The sequence below is a fragment of the Mytilus galloprovincialis genome, chromosome 12 (genome assembly GCF_965363235.1).
Source record: "Mytilus galloprovincialis chromosome 12, xbMytGall1.hap1.1, whole genome shotgun sequence".
In the NCBI taxonomy this organism is placed as follows: domain Eukaryota; kingdom Metazoa; phylum Mollusca; class Bivalvia; order Mytilida; family Mytilidae; genus Mytilus; species Mytilus galloprovincialis.
In genome coordinates this window covers 14004590-14026941 of record NC_134849.1, presented here as the reverse complement: position 1 = coordinate 14026941, position 22352 = coordinate 14004590, and the positions used below count along the sequence as shown (strand labels likewise).

The window sequence follows — 22352 nt, the reverse complement described above, 5'->3', positions numbered from 1 at the left end:
TTAGCAGCGTCATTACCTTCCCTGTAACTGTATCGTATGCCCTTAAGTTACTGACAGTCATATCAGAACAAGCCACGCCCACCAATTCCCCACCAGGTCAATAGACAGACAGGCATACAGACTAAATTTAACCTATAATTTCATCATTTATAAAAAAAATTATATATAATTAGTCAGAAGAAAGGTCATTATATTATTAGAGATGCAGGGGGATCCAGCCATTAAATGATAAAGATGGATAATTTTTAATCATCTTACAGGGACCCACAATCCCATACTATTTTCCCTTGAATGTGAAATTAGACTTATCACAGAGTTTGTACTAACATTAGCAACATAACAAGGGTCCATATAAAGCCAATCTGTTTAGTACCCTTCTGAGACACCTAAGATCCCCTCCAAGTTTTTTGGTGGGGTTCATGTTGCTATGTCTTTAGCTTTCTATTTTGTGTTTTGTATACTGTGGGGGTCCTTTGGTCTTTTCCTTTTTTGCAAAGGCATTGTTATATATATAGTTGACCTCGTCAAATGAGTTTGAAAATTTGTTTGGTATCTTTTCCTTTTCTTGTATAATACAGCTTGGTACCAAATATTGAGTATATATATATATGATGGTGGTTTTGTAATACAGGTTCAATTTAATATATATGAAATGTACTACAGAGGGATCTAAATCTAATGGTCTTATAACACAGGTTTTTGTTCAATACAGGTGGTCTCTGAGGCAGGTTTGACTGTAGACCGTATCTTATATCGTTTTACTAATAAAATGGATCAAACATTAATTGTTCTAATCTAAGGTCGTATGGGTGTCTAAATTCAAAATGATAGAATTTGTTCATTCTTTGCCAAAACGTAGTAATCATTGATATATCTTCAAAATATAATTAAAATGATAGGTCACCGTGCATTTTCTAAAGCTACAGGTTTGACAAAATGACGGATAATACAGGAAAAAACATCATTATGAGATTAAAACCTAAACTAAATAATAGAATTGTAAAATAAATTATGAGAAGATAGCTTTTAAAAAATGCTTTGAGAATATCAAAAGAAAAGATGGTCACTGTACATTTTTTCCAGCTAAATTACAAAATCGGAAATTCCATGTAGATTCCTTCACTGTTTCAGAGTTATCTCCACTTAGAATGCAAATTTAAAAATATTAAAAATCAAGCAAAAATAATCTACACTTCATCCCTGCATCAAATCATGCTAACTTGATTGAAAATCTGAACCTTAGGTTCTCTCTTTTCTAGAATCAAAGATGGCGAAAGACACACATACCACCTTAACACAAACATACCTATTCCAAATAAATCCTGGTATGGTACAGAAAATATTGGGTTCTGAATTTTTTCACTGCTACTGAAACGATTGTAATATGATGCCATCGAAGATCTAAGGAAGTCAGGATCAGAAATGTGCTTGAATTCACCAATCTTTACACATGTGAAAAGAAAAATACAGATATTAGAATACTAATAAATATGGCCTGAATTTAGGCTGTAAAAAATATAAATAAGAACAATTTTAGTATTTCAATGTTGGCAGATAATTTCTTATGTTTGATAAGTCCAAATGTTTAAACGTCATATCATCGAATACCAATTTAATATCTGGTTAAAAGATTGTACCGTACATAACTTAATTCTCAGTATGTAAATTTGTATTATAGTAACACAATAAACTTTATTCAAATCTGAAGTTGAGACAAAAAACTATAAAAGTCAATGAAACCTAAAATAAAGGTTAAGGATGTACTCCTCTGAGGAGTCAAAAAATTCTAGAATTAAACTTTTTTTCTTAACCTGATTTTTAGGTTTATATGACTGTAAATAAATAATTGGTGTAGAAAAAATCATATGGTGGTGCACTTCTTTTTTTGTTACGGCCCTTTGAAAGTAGCCAATTTTGATGATTATCCCATTTTTCATCAATTTTTCCCCTTTTTTGGGCTATTATCATGAAAAAAATCACAGTTCTACAATTACAGTTTTTTTCATACTTTCAATAAACATTTTTAGGTTTTTTCATAAAAACTACTAGTTTCACTTTAGGGTCTTTTATATAACTGACTATAAGGTATGGGTCTTTCTTATTTTTAGAGATCAAAATGAAGACATAACCAAGGTCATAGGACATCGGGAAAATGCCAGAGACCAGTTTGATATGCATTACCAAATGACCAGTGAAGTTTTGTCCAAATGACATTTGTAAATGTTCTGTTAGGAAGAATGGTTTAATGGACCAAATGTCCAATTGATTTCTCAAAGACTTGCAAACCACTAGTACTGTGACTTTTAATTAATTCCATCATAGTCATTTGAACTCTGGTGGGTACCGGTACTTAATAAGTAAGTTAGTCAACATAATATACATGATAATAACAAACAAAACATAAACTCTGGTGAGCTCTTTAACTGACTAGTTGTCTTGTTGGCAATCATACATACAATTGATAATGGAAATGGGGAATGTGTCAAAGAGACAACAAACCGACCATAGAAAAAAACAACAGCAGAAGGTCACCAACAGGTCTTCAATGTAGCGAGAAATTCCCGCACCCGGAGGCGTCCTTCAGCTGGCCCCTAAACAAATATATACTAGTTCAGTGATAATGAACGCCATGCTAATTTCCAAATTGTACACAAGAAACTAAAATAAAAATAATACAAGACTAACAAAGGTCAGAGGCTCCTGACTTGGGACAGGCGCAAAAATGCGGCGGGGTTAAACATGTTTGTGAGATCTCAACCCTCCCCCTATACCTCTAGCCAATGTAGAAAAGTAAACACATAACAATCTTTAACTGACTAGTTGTCTTGTTGGCAATCATACATATATACTCTATCTTCTTTTTTAAAGTACTCTTATATTCTAATAACAATACAATATACCTTTATTTCACCATAACTAGCATCTGTCCTTGTCTGAGCGGCCATATCTTTCAACTTCTGTATGGCATTGACATTTAATTCTGAAATAAAACTATATGCAATGTATTAAATGATATAGCTATAGGCAATGATGGCAAAATGTAGCTGAACTGAACTTGTAAATATTTGGACATCAGATATAAAGTCTCCATTTGTTTTCTATAAATTCAGAAATTATTGTGTGCGTTTTATTATTGCGAATTTGTCACTTCAACCTATGATGCAATTTCAATTTTTGCAATATGAAAGAATATCCTGTTTAATTCAAATAAAAATTTCAAAATGTGAGTTTAAATTGTTGCAAATATAACCCTTTTGCATTTTTTTCAATAATAAAAACATCCTATAATAGTTTCTGACTTTGCAGTATTTAAATTATTCATTTAGTAGTCTGCTGAACTCAAGTGTCGTACCTTCTGTTTTGTGCTGTCAGTTTAAACATTAGTGTGATGTTGATTACTAATAAACAGCTGCGCCATGAGCGCATGATACGCCCGTCATCTTGTGTGTAAAGTTTAAAGCAATAATCATAAATCGTTTTTGAGATACGGCACGATAATGTAAAAAACCCCTCCCCCTTTTTTACAAAATACTCAATAACTCAAAAACGAAATTTTGAATCATCACCAAAAAGTATACTGTGTAAAGTTTTAAGCTATAATCAAAAATCGTTTTTGATATACGGTGCGACATGTGAAAAAAACACCCCCCTGTTTTAGTTACAAAGTGCCATAACTCAAAAAGTTTTAATCTTATTGTCTTATAGACAGACAGAAGGACGGAGGGACAGACGGACAGACACCAGACATTTGTATAACATAATATGTCCCGTCAAAATTTTGACGGGTGTATAAAAACTAAGCACATTTCCCAATAAAAGTACAGGTAAAATAATCAAACTTCATTGCACAAATGCTTTTTCATGAAGAAGCGACTAGGCTAAAAATGGATACCACATATGGAGCAGGATCTGCTTATAATTACCCTTCCGGAGCACCTGAGATCACCACCAGTTTTTGGTGGGGTTTGTGTTGCTTAGTTTTGTATATTGTGTCTTTTGTACTATTATTTGTCTGTTTGTCATTTTCTTTTTTAACCATGGCATTGTCAGTGCATTAATAATTTAATTTAACATGTGTATATAATGATTATAAATATAATTTATTGAGGAAATATGATTTTTATGGTTTTTATTTGAGCAAATCAACACCAGAAAGTATGAAAGCATAAACTGAAACTATTTTTACTCTTAACACAGGGGCGGATCCAGCCATTTTAAAAAGGGGGGGTCCCAACCCAGGACAAAGGGGAGGGTTCCAACTATATGTTCCTATTCAAATGCATTGATCGTCCAAAAAAAAGGGGGTTCCAACCCCAAGAACCCTCCCCCTGGATCCACCACTGTAACAAACAATGAATAATCTTGTTTTCACATAACAGGCATATAAACTGGTAGGTATGTAAAAATTTAATTGAGTTGTGTGAAGGGTTATTTTGGTGAAAATAATAAGTCGCTACTTTTTTAATCTTCTGTGAATAAACTAGAGGCTCTAAAGAGCCTGTGTCGCTCACCTTGGTCTATGTGCATATTAAACAAAGGACACAAATGGATTCATGACAAAATTGTATTTTGGTGATGGTGATGTGTTTGAAGTTCTTACTTTACTGAACGATTTTGCTTCTTACAATTATATCTATAATGAACTTTGCCCATTAGTAACAGAAGACTATATTTGGTAAAAATTTACATAAATTTACCAAATTAATGAAAATTGTTAAAAATTGACTATAAAGGGCAATAACTCCTTAAGGGGTCAATTGACCATTTAGGTCATGTTGACTTATTTGTAGATCTTACTTTGCTGAACATTATTGCTGTTTACAGTTTATCGCTATCTATAATAGTATTCAAGATAACCAAAAACGGCAAAACTTCTTTAAAAATTACCAATTGGAGGGCAGCAACCCAACAACCAGTTGTCCAATTCATCTGAAAAATTCAGAGCAGATAGATATTGACTTGATTAACAATTTAACTTCTTGTCAGATTTGCTCTAGATGCTTTGGTTTCATAGTTATAAGCCAAAAACTGCATTTTACCCCTATGTTCTAATTTTAGCCGTGGCGGCCATCTTGGTTGAATGGCCAGGTCATCGGACACATTTTTCAAACTAGATACCCCAAAGATGATTGTGGCCTAGTAGTTTCAGTGGAGATTTTGTAAAAGATTACTTAGATTTATGAAAAATGGTTAAAGATTGACTATAAAGGGCAATAACTCCTAAAGGGGTCAACTGACCATTTTGGTCATGTTGACTTATTTGTAGATCTTACTTTGCTGAACATTATTGCTGTTTACAATTTATCTCTATCTATAATAATATTCAAGATAATAACCAAAAACAGCAAAATTTCCTCAAAATTACCAATTCAGGGGCAGCAACCCAACAACCGATTGACCGATTCATCTGAAAATTTCAGGGCAGATAGATCTTGACCTGATAAACATTTTTATACCATGTCAGATTTCCTCAAAATGCTTTGGTTTTTGAGTTATAAGCCAAAAACTGCATTTTACCCCTATGTTCTATTTTTAGCGGTGGCGGCCATCTTGGTTGGTTGACCAGGTCACGCCACACATTTTTTAAACTAGATACCCCAAAGATGATTGTGGCCAAGTTTGAATTAATTTGGCCCAGTAGTTTCAGAGGAGAAGATTTTTGTAAAAGATTACTTTAATTTACGAAAAATGGTTAAAAATTGACTATAAAGGGCAATAACTCCTAAAGGGGTCAACTGACCATTTTGGTCATGTTGACTTATTTGTAGATCTTACTTTGCTGAACATTATTGCTGTTTACAATTTATCTCTATCTATAATAATATTCAAGATAATAACCAAAAACAGCAAAATTTCCTCAAAATTACCAATTCAGGGGCAGCAACCCAACAACCGATTGACCGATTCATCTGAAAATTTCAGGGCAGATAGATCTTGACCTGATAAACATTTTTATACCATGTCAGATTTCCTCAAAATGCTTTGGTTTTTGAGTTATAAGCCAAAAACTGCATTTTACCCCTATGTTCTATTTTTAGCGGTGGCGGCCATCTTGGTTGGTTGACCAGGTCACGCCACACATTTTTTAAACTAGATACCCCAAAGATGATTGTGGCCAAGTTTGAATTAATTTGGCCCAGTAGTTTCAGAGGAGAAGATTTTTGTAAAAGATTACTTTAATTTACGAAAAATGGTTAAAAATTGACTATAAAGGGCAATAACTCCTAAACGGGTCAACTGACCATTTTGGTCATGTTGACTTATTTGTAGATCTTACTTTGCTGAACATTATTGCTGTTTACAGTTTATCTCTATCTATAATAATATTCAAGATAATAACCAAAAACAGCAAAATTTCCTCAAAATTACCAATTCAGGGGCAGTAACCCAAGAACCGATTGACCGATTCATCTGAAAATTTCAGGGCAGATAGATCTTGACATGATAAACATTTTTACCCCGTGTCAGATTTGCTCTAAATGCTTTGGTTTCTGAGTTATAAGCCAAAAACTGCATTTTACCCCTATGTTCTATTTTTAGCCGTGGCGGCCATCTTGGTTGGTTGACCGGGTCACGCCACACATTTTTTAAACTAGATACCCCAATGATGATTGTGGCCAAGTTTGGTTTGATTTGGCCCAGTAGTTTCAGAGGAGAAGATTTTTGTAAAAGTTAACGACGACGGACGACGGACGACGACGGACGACGGACGACGACGACGGACGCCGGACGCAAAGTGATGGGAATAGCTCACTTGGCCCTTCGGGCCAGGTGAGCTAAAAAGGGGGAGAGCAATTAATTTGATTCCAAATGGCTTCCAATCTACTATATAAACATGCAATAATATTTCTATTGAATTTGTTGCTTCAAAACATCTTGAACAAATGATTCTTTGCGGATTTTTTTGATACTTTTAGGGGATTTAATGATATTTTTAAATGGAGCTGCCAACAGATTGCATGCAGATATTCCAGTTACCTTTACTCAGCATTTACTATAGTTGGAACTACAGAGACAGCAAACTAATTTACAGAAAGGAGAACTTGACATGTATCCTTTTGCATAAATAACCCAGGAATCCAAGTGGCAGTGGAGTCTAGTACGTGCAATTTGAATTGGTGCATGTATATCCTGCTGGGGATTTATTTTTGAGATCCTGCTTTTTTCCGGGAATCCCAGTATATTGCAATCAAAATCCAAGTATATATCCACTGGGATTTAGATAGCGATCCCGTACTTTTGTGAGAATCCTGTTATTTTATCCCAGTATATTTTGACTGGGATTTACATCGGGATCCCGCTTCTTTTGCGGGAATCCCGAAATTTTATCCCAGTGGAATTAGGTGGGATCCCATTTGAAATAACCACAATATCCCAGTATATTTCCACCGGGATTAACACCAGGATCCCGCTTCTTTGCGGGATTCCTGAAATTTTATTCCGGTGGAATTAGGTGGGATCCCAATTGGAATCCCATTAGAATTCCAGTCGAATCCCAGATTTATTTTCTCTTGGGCTGTCTTAAGAATATAAAAATGCTTCTATCATCCTAGTTGTATATAATACAATGAAGGTTATTACTGTTTAAAACTAGAACTGTCTACATAAGCCGAAATATCCCTCTGACGTGCATTTTAGTTATTGCTGTGAAATTGAATGACAATAATTAAATTTGGAGATTTTTGGTTTTGAATCAGCCTTTAATTTTATATACTGTTCAGGAACTTTCCACAAATGTTGTATTGCCAATGAATTCATGTGATTTTAATTATAAGGTATTTTACTGCTCGAGGGACGAAGTCTGAGGTGTGTTTTCTATAAATTTAAAAATTAAAGATCAAAGTAGGTGTCAGCAGGATGCTTTCAAATTTGCAACTAAATGAATTTATGGTAATCGTAAAATTGAGCTGATACTTACGCTGTCCAAGACCGTATGTCAATATCACCACACTGTTGTTTATCTTTTTATTTTCTTCCTTTATAACATCTAGTGGTTCTCCGCCAGCAGTTTTTTCACCATCAGTTAAAAACAGAATTACTTTTCCTGAAAAAGTAAATTTTCATGATACCATAAATTGAAGTTAATTCTTTGGTATTTTAAAAGGCTTGACTCTGGATGAAGGTTTTTCTCAGTGCGTTGAAGACCAATTGGTGACCTTCAGCTGTTGTCTGCTCTTTGGTCCAGTTGTTGTCTCTTTGACATATTCCCCATTCCCATTCTCAATTTTATTTGAGCATTCCTGGTGAAGTTTTTCTTTTGATAATCCAATACGTAACCTATCTACTATAAGGTTTGTATCAACTTTAGTTTGAGAAGATGGAAATTTTCTTGATACTATCAAATTAACAAAATGTCGATTTGAGTCATTTTCTCTGGTGTTTTAGGAAATAATGTAGAGCGTTTTAATTTGGGATTATATAGCATGTTACTCGCAACATCCAGTATAAATTAATTCTGTTTACATGATTTGCATTTCACATTTTTGAGTTAATGAATGACAAAGTTTGGACGGTGAAGGTCGCATATTTAAATTGACCTTTACAGAATCTAAAGAACTATGGGTAATCTCATTGTTGTACACCAAAATGGAAATTAGTTTGTGTCATTGGTTGAATTTCTATGCTTTTAAAAATATTACCCAGAATGCATTACTGATTGGACTCTAAAACAGCAAATTCCTAACCTCCAGGATAACATTCAATCAAATTTGAGTATAATGTATACAGGTTTAACTGTGCCTTTTAGATTATTGTTTTTTTATGACACCTTTGACTTATCAAATTATAGAATACCTCTATCGTCAGACATATCTGGCTTGTTCACAAAAAACTTGAAGGCTGCTCTCATTGCTGCTTCATAATTAGTAGATCCAGCACTTCTGATAACACTCACTTGACTCTTCATGAATTTAATATTTAGGGGTGTGGCTTTTGCTAATTCTGTTCCATGACAATCTCTTCCAATTGTACCAGATCCTGGTATGTTAGCAGAGGAGCTGAAAGCTACTACCCCAAACTGCAAAAATGAAAATGTTCATAATTATTTTGTAACAATCGGGAAAAGTATAAAAATGGGTTTACAGTAAAATCTTGTATTGATCTTTGTTCATGCACTGTCTTATTGATAATATCCCTCAAAATTTGTTTTTACTATTTAACAGAAATCATATAATATTATATTTAAATAAATCAATTCTAAAAGTGTTACATTTCATATCAATTTAGATCTCCTGTCAAAGTGCTTAAGTAGAGTACACCCCTTAAGTCACATGGCATGGGGTAACTTTAAAAGACAAAAACTAAATAATTTGAATGCTTTTAAAGGTCATATGTCCTTTTAAATGACACCTCAGGTCATAAGGTTACCAGCAAAGCTCTACATGGTAGTAGTTTGGATTTTAACAATTTTGAATTGACAAAGATTTTGATTTGTACTTGATCTATATTTTGTTTTTATAAGCATTGTGTATAATACAAGGGAGATAACTCAAAACGGTAAAAGTGACACCATCCAAATTCAACCATGATCTGTTTTGTGTTGTAATGAGCATTGTGTATAAGATTCATAATATTTTGTTGAAGCAAACTAAATTAGTTAGAGAAGGGAAACCAATTTCTGGACTTATGGACGGATGTAAAAATGCCCAAGGGTAAAACTTAATGCTTCCTCTACTAAACAGCATGGACATAAAATCGTTTGGGTTAAGAGGTCAAGAATCTGATTTTTGAAACTATATCTCTCTCTCTTCCTCTTTTAGCTGTTTCTATTCAGTTTTTCCTAATCTTATTATTTCTAAATTTTTACATTACCCTGTCATTTGGATTAAGCGTTTCCAGGACTGAAATGGCCGCTTCTTTGGCTATCTGCAGTAACGTCTTAGAATTATGAGTGTCACTCATGGATCCAGATTTATCAATAATAACCACTACATCCTTCTGCACAGGGGTTGCCGTGGAAACATAGAATGGTCTAAATTAAAAATTATTAAAAGGTATCATAAGTATTAAATATATATTTCATGTATATAAACCTTCAAAGTTGTAGGTCATTCTATATGAGAGGATAGGAATGCGATACCCATACATGAGGAATGACAGTAAAATAGCTGTTAAAATAACTGTAATTGTATACATTTTACTACCTTTGATGCTAACGGTTAGCTTCAAAATAAGATTTCATGAATGATCAAAAAACTTAACTTTGTTATTTCTTCATAGACAGAAAAAATATTAGTCATTCCTTAAATAACATAAGAAATGGGGAATACACTATAAAACCTACAGTGCAGTTATTTTAGTGTGCACAACATTTTTTATATTATTTCCAATAGATAGAAAAAATATTACAATCATTCCTTATAATTAAATTCTAAATTCAATTTTAAGCTGGAGAAAATCTTGAAAAAACATTGATGACATAATGATCACATGACTAAATTATGTGTATGGGCTAATAGACAAAACACTGCAGCCAATCAGAAGACGTGTTACATTGAAAATTAAATTATTCATAAATAATTGCTGGAACAATTGTTTTTATTTGATCAATAATTACCTGAATCTTGGATCGTAATTTGAGCAATCATTTAGTTTTAAGGATGGATAGTTTACATATATTCCATCTTCTTTCCCGAAGTACTGCCATTTAAGGTTTGGATTACGTTGGTGGTTTTCTTTCATCACATCTTGTATTTTAGTTGTCGGGAATTTCCGTTCTTGTGGAGAGTATGATGATATTGTAACACAGGCTTGGTTCATGTTAACCTATCATTGAAAAAAAATAAAAAGATTAATCTAAAATCAATGTTGGATATGATTGATAGGGTGAGAGGTTCAGAAGATTAGAACTCTCCTTTCAAAAATATTTTCTTTACATTTGAATTAAACTCAAAAGTAATAATATGAATACTTTAAATTCTGTAAAGAAAAACACTAAGATATCACTTGAAAATTTATATCAGTGTGCTAAAAAAATGTAAACCTAGACACCAGAGGCAGATTTATAGGAGCTCACAACTTGTGACAAGGTCCTTACCCTGCCTTAAGGCATGTAAGGTGGTACCCAACAATATAGGGAGATGACTCTGTAAAAATCATTAAAATGTAAAAAATATTAATATATATTGATGATGAAAATAAGTGTTTGTCAAACTGCTTTATAAATAAACTAATGAAATTTCTCTGATAAAGTGGTTAGTTCAAATGTTTTGAAATTTTTGGCAAAGAGTCAAAATAAACATTTTGTAAAAAATTTAGGAAAATTAAACAAGCCAAATCAATATTAGTCAAGGTGTTAGGTACCATACTTAAGTGCTACATGTATGTTTAATCCATAGGTATTATATATTTATTACTTTATATGTTGCCTACTTTGCCCCACCCCTCCCCCAAACACCTTTAATTTTTCAAAATCCTGGTTTTGCAGCTAGACACTTAGTAACTATCTATCAAGTTGTATATATTATGTTGTATATATCACACAAATATAAAACAAGAATGTGTCCATAGTACACGGATGCCCCACTCGCATTATCATTTTCTATGTTCAGTAGACCGTGAAATTGGGGTCAAAACTCTAATTTGGCAATTAAATTAGAAAGATCATATCATAGGGAACATGTGTACTAAGTTTGAAGTTGATTGGACTTCAACTTCATCAAAAACTACCTTGACCAAAAACTTTAACCTGAAACTTGCACTATTATTTTCTATGTTCAGTGGACCGTGAAATTGGAGTCAAAAGTCTAATTTGGCAATTAAATTAGAAAGATCATATCATAGGGAACATGTGTACTAAGTTTGAAGTTGATTGGACTTCAACTTCATCAAAAACTACCTTGACCAAAAACTTTAACCTGAACGAACGGACGGACAGACAGAAGGACGGAAGGACGGACGGACGGACGGACAGACCAGAAAACATAATGCCCCTCTACTATCGTAGGTGGGGCATAAAAAGAATATGTGATATGATTGCCAATGAGACAACTGTCCACAAGAGACCAAAATGACACAGACACCAACAACTATAGGTCACCGCACAGCCTTCAACAATGAGCAAAGCCCAAACCTTTGTTCTGAATTGACTATTGTTAGTAAGTCCCGTTGCTTGACAACATTGAGGCATTGATGTCTGGCTTGGAAAACTGTCTATGTCCTCTTCAATGGCTTGTTTAATTCTCATCAAAGCTTGAATCGGTCCATTAAACTTGGTACTTAAGGAAGCTGAGATCTGTAAAATAAAAACCACTTAGTTGCACTTTATTTTTATTTTGTATTATTATGATGAAGTATAAGCATAGAAATTATTCTTTTATTGAAGGGAGCTCCGTGGGCTAGTGGTCCTGAATTAGTGGTACTGTATAACTATCCTGTTAATACTGAGGTTGTCATTTTTTAATCCCGCAAATGGCAAGAGCACTCGACTCCAATCTTAATTGACTAAGCTTGTCAGTTTTCTTTCCATGCTTTTCTGATTTTCTTGATGCATATATTTCTATCAGAACATATCGTAGTTTTATATAAATCTCAACAAATTTTTTGTTCATGTTGTTTTTCGTTTTTAGATTGGTTGTGAAAAATAAACTTCTCACAAAAATTAGTAAGACTGGTAGGTCATTCTTTTCTATGTGTCTGGTAAATTGAAAAATCTCTATATAACTTTTGGTTTAAAAGATAGCAAAAAATGAAGTTATTGATAATTTTTAGTGCATTTCAACCAAATTATATTTCTAACTACCAGAACTGTGAGGTAAAGAAAACAAACGTTATATTCATGCACCATTATACATTTTGAACATGAATTAATGTCAACTTGAGCAGGTTTTTGTTTGTCTTGTTTTCAGTGCTGCCTATTTTTCTTAGGCCGATCGGCACTAAACACACTATTTTAGATTACTTCTGTTACTAGTCCTTCTCCATCCAATAATGAATTCGTGTAACGTAAACTGTTATAGTGTTCCTGAAAATAAATAGAAATAAATGAAAGGTAATGAAAATCACTTGTGCAAAATTTAAATTTGAATGTATTTTCAATGGTACCTCTAAACATGGTGTGGGTGTAATAAGAACAAAATGATAAGATTTCTTGAGTTTCTGCGGATCGGGGGTTTTTCAGCAATACTTTGTTTTGTAGTTTTATAAAACTGTCTGTATACAAGCCTATAGATAATTGTGTACCACGTTGAATATTTAAATTTGTCTAGAACCACCTAGACCCATGGGAGAAAATGGTCTCCCACAAACATGAAAAATAATGATTCCAGTCATTAGATTCCAGTCATTTGATTTAAGACAATTTTTTGTGCCTGAATTGTAGAACAAAAACTAAATTGCATCTTTGAAGATACATGTACTTCATTTTGTGGTTTTGCAAAAGTTTGCATGGTTTGCAGACAAACCTAAAGAAAATTTGTACAAATATTAAATATCTAAATTCAAAACTCAGAAATTCAAAGAAAATTACTATCCCTGAAACAATATTGAAGTTACTTTTAAAAACAGTTGGTAGTACCACATAAATGACATATGACTTTTTTATGCAAGTCTTAACATTTTACAAGAATATGATGTAAAATTTCAAGTAAGTTATAAATTAACATGATTAAGAAAATAAAAATTAATAGACTAATACATTCTGTGTGTGTGTGCCCTTCCTTGTCAGAAGCCTGTAGTTCAGTGGTTGTACATGTCGCTTGATGCTAATGTTACATATTATTATTTTTATTTCGTTTTTGAACATAAATAAGGCCGTTAATTTTCTCGTTTGAATTGTATTACATTGTCATTTCGGGGCCTTTTATAGGTGACTATGTGGTATGGGCTTTGCTCATTGTTGAAAGCCGTACGGTGACCTATAAATGTTAATTTATGTTTCAATTGGTCTCTTATGAAGAGATTTCTCAATGGCAATCATACCACATCTTTTTTATATAAGACAAGAAAAATTGAGAAGATAAATTCTAATATTGCAAAGATTGATGATCGAGCATTCATACATATTTATAAATGGAGCCAGTCATGCATTGCATTTCTAATTTGGGGGATTTAGACTTGATAAAATGCGGAGAATGAGTGGATTATAATATGGTTAAATCAAATGGATGTCTTCATCTCTCTCAATCCACCCTGTGAAAAATGAAAAAAGACACATATTTAACAACATAATACCTGTATTTTATTAACTCCTAAAGCGTTATTAGCTATGTCTGTAAGAACCTGTGAAAATCTCCCTCCGTCAACATTTACTGCATGGCTTACACTATTTATGCACACTAATATAGTCAAGTGTTTTGTCAGGTATAAAGCACTAGTTTTCATTATGTATATATGTAGCTGACTAAATTATCTAAAAATAGAAATAAAACAATCTTATTTTAAAAAATTTCAACAAAGAGATAATGTTACTAACATTAAAGCATAGGCGGATCCAGGGGGGGGGAGGCCCAAGCCCCCCCTTTCGTAGGAAAAGTTTGGTTGATTATATAGGGAATCATTGAAGCATGACTGGAGCGGGCCCCCCCCTTAGGAAAAGTTCTGGATCCGCCACTGTAAAGCCAATTAAGGGAATAACAATGCTGTATACCAGGAGTTGCCTCATCTAAAGTTGGCAATTTCACCACCGCAAATGCAGTTTTACGACAGGCTACTCGTTGCAGAAATGGTAAAACAGATATTTGGGAACATCAAATCAAAATTGACGGGGGCAAATTTTCAACTACAGTACTATTATTCTGATTATGATCACTGTGTATCATTGTACAGCGGATATAGGTACTAACCAAGTGAGCGTGAGCGATTTTGATCTTACACGGTAACGAAAATCTTTGTTTTGTTCACATAATATCAATGTGTACTTCAATCTAAACATTATTGCTGTTTTAAGAAATGATTTGGTCGTAGGTTGATGATTAGAGATGTCTCATTATTTTCCCAAAACAAGAACAATTACTAAAAACATGTGCAAATACTTGTCAAACAAGTTGGCACTCGTCTCATCCGATATAATTCTATATTCATTGCAACTCTTTTTCTGGTAGAAGGCCACTCTGTGTGTGTAATAAGTATAGCTGTTTCAACAATTGGCATTGAAATCGTTCATACATATGTCATTTTTCAATATATTATCCCGAAAGAAGCGTTGTGTACGGTGTTTAGCTAACCACATAAATCCTTATGTACGGTGCATAGTTAAGTAGTTGTACACCGTACACAAAACCTTTATTTTCATACTCGTTTATTACCCAAAAAGTTTCAAGGAATGAGTAATCACAGGTAGGTTTATGATTGGTAACTATTACTTTTGCCCTTACATTAGGTTTCTTTCAGATAAAACATGTAAATTTCTCAACAACTGTATCGAAATTGAAAGTTGGTGTTGAAATTCACAACTATTTGCGCATGTACAAGTTAATTGTTCTTTTTATAATACCAAAGTTGTTTTGTGAATAGGAAAAATCGAAGCGAAAATTATTTAGGAGAAGAAATTTCAAATGTTGAGAAATGTACATTGAATATTGATAAAGCAAAACAAAGATTTTCGTTACCTCGTAAGGTCAAAATCTATCATACCCGCTTGGTTAGTACCTATATCCGCTGTACTGATGATACACGGTGAAAAAGAAATAAAATGTTAGAGCTTGAAAAAATGTGCAATAAATCTTAAGTACAATTAAAAACTGTGAGTATATAACTTTATGAATGATTTTGCCCTATAGTGTTCCCAACCCAAGATAAAGGGGGGTTCCAACAATATGTCCCCATTGAACAGCATTGATTGTCCATAAGGGAGCTACCATTTGATTTTTATGGGGGGGGGGGGGGGCTAGGATGAAATTTGAAAAAAATAGGCAGGACAGGAGTTCTGAGTAAAAAAAAGGCAGGATGAGACACTTTGCAAAAAAAAAAAAGGCAGGATGACAATTTATGAAAAAAAGTCAGGACAAACTAATAAAAAGATGGCAGGACCGAATAGAGTGAAAAATAAAAAGGCTGGACAGAGATTACAACTAAAAAAAAGGCAGGACAAAATTTTTCATCCTAGCCCCCCCCCCCATAAAAATCAAATGGTAGCTCCCTAAACAGGACCCACCAACCTTTTTTGCTGGATCGCCACAGAGATTAAATTATACATTTGAGGAACTATCTAACAAAAATTTAAATTCTACAAAAAAAATTAAATAATCAACTGTAATTATTTGACTTATTCAATGTTATTTTTGTATGTTTTATTTAAACTTTTTTGTCACTATATTCATTGATATTTGTCTTCTTATCTCTAGTCGTCTTGTCGCTATAATTAGCAAGTGATTAGTGGATACTGATTACCATCAGCACACATCTTCAGAGCCCCATGCCCTAATTTATATGAATAAACAAAGTTTATCCTGGAACATGTAAGAGATTATGTAAAAAGTCTATGCATGAACCTTATATATGTAGCTCCAGAAGGCACGATGTCACTGACTATGAGTGACACCCCCTTTTTTCCATAAATCAAACTCTGAATATTAAACAATATAAATACAAACCCTGATCAACCCTTGTTCTCGGTCTGCTGACATGTCGTAATGCATGAACGTTCTTTCTCAATCAGTCAATGTTTTGGAAATTTCCATGTTGTTTGACAAGTGCGATGAAAAAACCGGATACGTATATAAAACATGTAAAAAGTTATTTGTAAACAAAATTTTCCGCGATAGGCTCCAGTAAGTCATGGAAAATAACTCCGTCAAGCTTTTCAGGATTGGCTTTTAAAACGCAACACCTGACCATTATACCTGTTACCCTGTCACGGAATAGAAGTTCCTTCATAATATAAAGTTCCAAAAGGAAAACATATTCTGGAATATTATTTCCACAGGAAGAAATATTACAGTATATGTTCCTAACGGAATAAATGTTATAGAATATTTGTTCCAACAGGAATAGATATTATGACAATGTTTATAACAAAGTTTCCATTGGAACTTCTGTTAGGTGGAACAAATATACGTTGACAACGCTAGGTGCTCGCGGTCTCAGGTATAGAAATAAACCTGACAAAGTACAGTGACAAATCTTACATGCATGCCGATGCCGATGCCGATAAGACCAAAAAGGTTTATGAAAATTGAGGTTTTTATATTCGAGCTGGTTGATAAATCAAAGTACTGACATAGTGTCTACTCGAGGTACTCCTGCTCTCAGGTATAGAAAAAAACCGGTCACACTAATTAGTGAAAAGAAGATTTTAGCGACAAGAAGCGAAAAGGAACGTCAAGAAGAATAATTTTAATCAATTCATTATGTACTGATTATGCCTATATTGGAAAAAATATATATCTTGTCTTATCTTATCTATCAATATAATAAATAAAAATATCAATTTATTTCTGCCCGCATATTAAAAAAAATAATAAATGCATATTTCTTTATATTTTATTTTAAAAAAATATTTTCTTGTCGCTTAATAGTCTTCTTGTCGCTTCTTGTCGCTAAAATTATTCTTCTTGTCGCTTCTTAAATTGATGCTTCTTGTCGCTTTTTGACGCTTCTTGACGCTTCTTGTCGCTAATTAGTGATAAAGTACAGGGCAAATCTTCAAAACATGCATGCCGATAAGACAAAAATGTTTACGAAGTTTTATTCGAGATGGTTAATCAATCAAAGTACTGATCGACATACTGTAATCTTCGGGAAATCGTGGTACCGGTCTACTCGTATATCGTCTGGTAAAACTGTAAAGCAAAGAAACCAGATGTTGACAATAGAGAGAGACACATACATATCTCAATCGACTGACCATAACAATCATAGACCACAACACTGCTTGGTCTACTACTAGGGAGGATACACTCATTCAAGACTTGAAAGATGGATAAGAAAATTAAATCCTTTGCACCAAATGGGATAAATCCCCATGAATGAATATATGTAGTAGTTCGCGCAGTGCTTTCCATTTAGGTTACATTACTTATTAAGACACAGTCTACGCTTCTATTTATTTTTTCACCTTTTTCAATTCAATTTTTTTCAGTATAGTATACCAGTTTAAATTGCTTGGTTCTGTTCATTTGTACAAGTACGCAGTCACGTTCAACTATTTAACCTTAGTCAAAATCTATTATTATTTTATTTTTTTCTAATCGTTTTCAAACTGCTATTTATTTTGGATGTTTAAATATGTTTCCTCTATTGTAATTACTCAAGTTTGAAATATTCTACAAGCTTAGACCGAACAGTGCTGTTTATTGGCAATAGTTGTTGTAATATCGTAACTGTTATCACGTTTTAAATTTTAATAGAATCGTACCAGTACATATCGCACGTTACTATTTTGATTTGCAGGATATTCTTGCACTAAATAGCTAATTGACTGATATAACATATGTCATGTTTAAAAATATAAGAATTGTGTCATCTCATGTCAAATTCTATGACAATTGAAAATTCTGCACCTTATTCTAAAAAAACAAAATATTCTACTATAAAATACTGTAAAAACCATTTGGTAAATGTTCAATTACCGAAAAGTGCATCAATATTATCAAGTTAAAAGAAAGTAAACAGCTATAATCATCTCATCACACCCCAGAAGTATAACTAGCATATTTGCCTTTCTCATTAGAGAAGAAGGCTTTTTAAAATGAGTTACAGCTGCTAATACATTTGCATTTAGATTTGCCAAACGGCAATGTAATTAAATAGGAAAACGTTTGTGTGATTAGATTGTGTGTTAGTATAGTGATAAGAGTTGAAAAGTCAAAACTAGCAACAGAACCAAAAGGACCATGAAAAGCACGTAACTTATCTAAAACATCGAAAACATATTTTACACTCCAAACATAATAATTCCACTACGTTCATATATGTAATTACAAAAAGTAATGTTAAGTTCTTTGGAAGTAGTTATAAGAAAGAAAGATAAATTGTACGACCCTTATTACTAGATGCTAAGATGAAACGATATTGTATTGGTCTTTGTGTAGTTTAGGTAACCAATAGATAATAGGGAAATTCCAATATTCAGATGAGGCCTTAAGTTGTGATGTGGTTATGATATGTTTGTTTACTAAAGGACTATTTGTGGAACGCACAGACATGTCATTCTAAAGAACGTCCGTGTAGTTTATACAGCATTCCACCACCATGTTGTTGGCTGCTTTGGCGGCCAGTACAAACACAAGTTAACCACTTTGAAAATTCTTGAATTTTGTTTCTTATTCTATAAAGAGGCGTATTATGTACTCTTTTATTTATTTCTGATTTATTTCAAAATGTGATATTGGAATTTCCATAGCATTGAAACATGTTTTTTTTTAAATTCTAGACAGAAACAACATTACCTCAAAATTATAATTTATTTGCACAGGAACACATTGGGATGTTCACTTGTGACCGATTTATCATTATCCTTTTATACATGTATCGATTAATAAATATTATATGCTTGCGTTTAGATTAGATTTAGGGTTGTTCTTAAACTTACATTTAACAATCTACTTGAAAACAACTGTTCTCTGCTGTTTCATTGTTCTAGCTCTTGGCTTCTTTGTTGTTCAATTTTGTGTGTCATGTTTCATTCATCGGTTTATCTATGAAATAAGAAGACGCTTCGAAAATAAACCAATGTGAGAATCTTTTAAATATATGATTTTAGTAGTATCTGCTTATGTAGATTGCATATTGTACATCTGTCATACAAGTGGGAGGTTAAGCTAGCTATAAACACACATTTGATCCACCTTTTTCTTCCAGAAATGGTTGTTCCAAGTCCAGAATATGGATATATATGACGCCCGTCAAGCAAAAACAACCCTTATCGCATTTGACGTCGGTATCTGTAGTCAACGCTAGAACGTAACGTACAACAAACCGATAATTTGCACGTTGAAATTGAGATTTTTTTTTCTAAACATAGCGTTACCCATGCGAATTGGATAGTATATTCTTATAGTACATTACTTCTGTAAAATAATGCCGTATTCACGATTCAAAATTTAAACGTAGCATAATTTTAATTCTGTGATAAAATTCGATTAAAACTTTTCAAATGCTTGTTTTGTTACATACACTGTATATTCCCCATTTCCATTCTCAATTTTATTATTGTCTTTAGAGGAATAATTTTAAAATAATATTAAAAAAAAATCCCACACATCACCAAGTCTCACGATGACATAGTACCACGATATGTAATGATGCAATACTATACATGTATTAACCTTCTTCACTATATATGAAAAACAATAACAATATTTTATAAAAAAGACATAAAATATTTTCTAAAAATCGCTAAAAGTTATTTTCCGCAGGTAGATTTCTTTTATACTTCTGGTACGGCAAGTTATTGTAAAGAGAAATAATTTAATATTTGGCGCAATATTATGCTTGCCAAATACGGAAAATCTTACATGGTTAATCACCGAGATCATTTGCTTAAATAAAGTACGACAGAGAAGAAAGTCTGTCTGAAAGTTTTCGTCTTTTATTTTGCTACGCTTTAATCCGCAATATTTACACCTGTACTTAAAACAATAAGTCCATTTGTTCAAATGAAAACATTCTACGAGTATGTTATCAGAAATAATATCAAAAAGTTTGCAATGCGTTCAAAACTGTAAGTATGAAACAGGTATCAGTTCATAATTATATCACACAATTTAAAAATGTGGGTGTTTACTGTTTTACCTCTGTCTGGCCGTCAGTCAATCCATCCGTCAGTCCGTCCGTTTGTCGAATATCACTCAGGAACTAAATTACAAGGATTTCTGAAATTTGGTTTCAGGGTTTATATAAGCTAGTTATACCGTGGGATGCGTTTTCAGATTCATCACTCAACAACTTCATGTTTTACGAAAATTTTATCATCAGTAAGCAGTAGCTCTTGTTTTGCACGCTTTTGAAGTTTACTAAAATCTCCTACTAAAATCACCTATAGAGGTCCCGGTCACTTATCTTTTAAGTGGAAAGAGGTTGGAATTAATTCGGCAAATATGACACAAAAACTATAATAAACCTACAATTCGGTTCTTTGGCAAGGTTGTTGTCTTTTTGACATATTCAGCATTTCCTTTCTCAACTTTATTAAGGACAAGTTAGTTTTTTTCAATTTTTGTTTTACATTTTCTGAAAGTAAACAAAATGTATGTTTTCTGCTTCTTTTCGAAAACAAATTCTTTATTCTTAAATGGTCCGTATGGTAGGCCCTGACGAATCAAACAAACATAGAAAGGAAGAAAACTCATCAGTAATTATTAGAAAATAAAAGACTGGCTTCAGCTAATTCGAAAAATGATTAACAATTTTAGATGCATGTACATATATATACGAGATTGTTTAAGCTGGTTAATCACTGTTACAATGTTGTCAAATATATGTATACTATTTAGTGGTCACAGATCAATTTCTTTTTGTATTCATTTTCAATCAGATGCGGGATATTGTTTGACTTAAATATAGTTGTTCACTTTGTTGACATAAATATGCAACTCCAGTACGAAAGGTTTGTGATTTAATGATCAGAAGTCACTGACTGTATCAGCCGTCGTGTAAATCTCTAAAATCACGGAAAGATCAGGTTAACAATCCGATTAAACACTTTCAATGATATTTTTTAACGCCATGTATAATCAGAAACAGAAACAAACTTAAGGCAATTTTGCAATGTTGCGTTAATTTTCAAGAAAGATGATGCTGGATATAGTTCAATGATCTTTAAATATGTGGCAAGGACTAATTGAGTCAGCACAAACTGGAAAAAACATACAATTAGATCACATTAAATAATCTTGTTGTTCTTTATACTTTTTTGAATCTTGAAATGTCATACTTTACATTGAAGATAATACACGTATAAATAACTTTCACGTTTGAATATGGAACGCCATGACTGCCTTATGATAATGATCAGCATTATATGCAGTGCTCACACCATTATATTAAGTGCTCACAACATTATATTAAGTGCTCACAACATTATATTAAGTGCTCACACCATTATATGCAGTGCTCACACCATTATATTAAGTGCTCACAACATTATATTAAGTGCTCACAACATTATATGCAGTGCTCACACCATTATATTAAGTGCTCACAACATTATATTAAGGGCTCACAACATTATATTAAGTGCTCACACCATTATATGCAGTGCTCACATCATTATATTAAGTGCTCACAACATTATAAGTGCTCACAACATTATAGTATGTGTTCACAACATTATATTAAGTGCTCCCAACATTATATGCAGTGGTCAAAGCATTATATGAAGTGCTCACAACATTATATGCAGTGCTCACACCATTATATTAAGTGCTCACAACATTATATTAAGTGCTCACAACATTATATTAAGTGCTCACACC

At 32.9% G+C, this 22352-nt stretch overlaps 1 protein-coding gene across 3 annotated transcripts in view; it reads right to left on the bottom strand.

Annotated features, from left to right (window-relative positions):
* LOC143055494 (VWFA and cache domain-containing protein 1-like) overlaps positions 1-16681 on the bottom strand; it is a 48241-nt gene extending 31560 nt beyond the window's left edge. The window contains exons 1-10 of one of the 3 annotated variants that reach the window (XM_076228646.1): positions 16530-16681; positions 14170-14347; positions 12899-12961; positions 12071-12232; positions 10556-10764; positions 9811-9970; positions 8794-9016; positions 7919-8044; positions 2901-2980; positions 1307-1442 (exon numbers count right to left, since the gene is read on the bottom strand). In XM_076228646.1, coding sequence (XP_076084761.1) covers positions 1307-1442; positions 2901-2980; positions 7919-8044; positions 8794-9016; positions 9811-9970; positions 10556-10764; positions 12071-12232; positions 12899-12961; positions 14170-14319 — 1309 coding nt within the window. In that variant the 5' untranslated portion in view covers positions 14320-14347; positions 16530-16681. The other 2 variants (XM_076228644.1, XM_076228645.1) reach the window with 2 other exon arrangements.
* Between the last annotated feature and the right edge of the window lie 5671 nt (positions 16682-22352).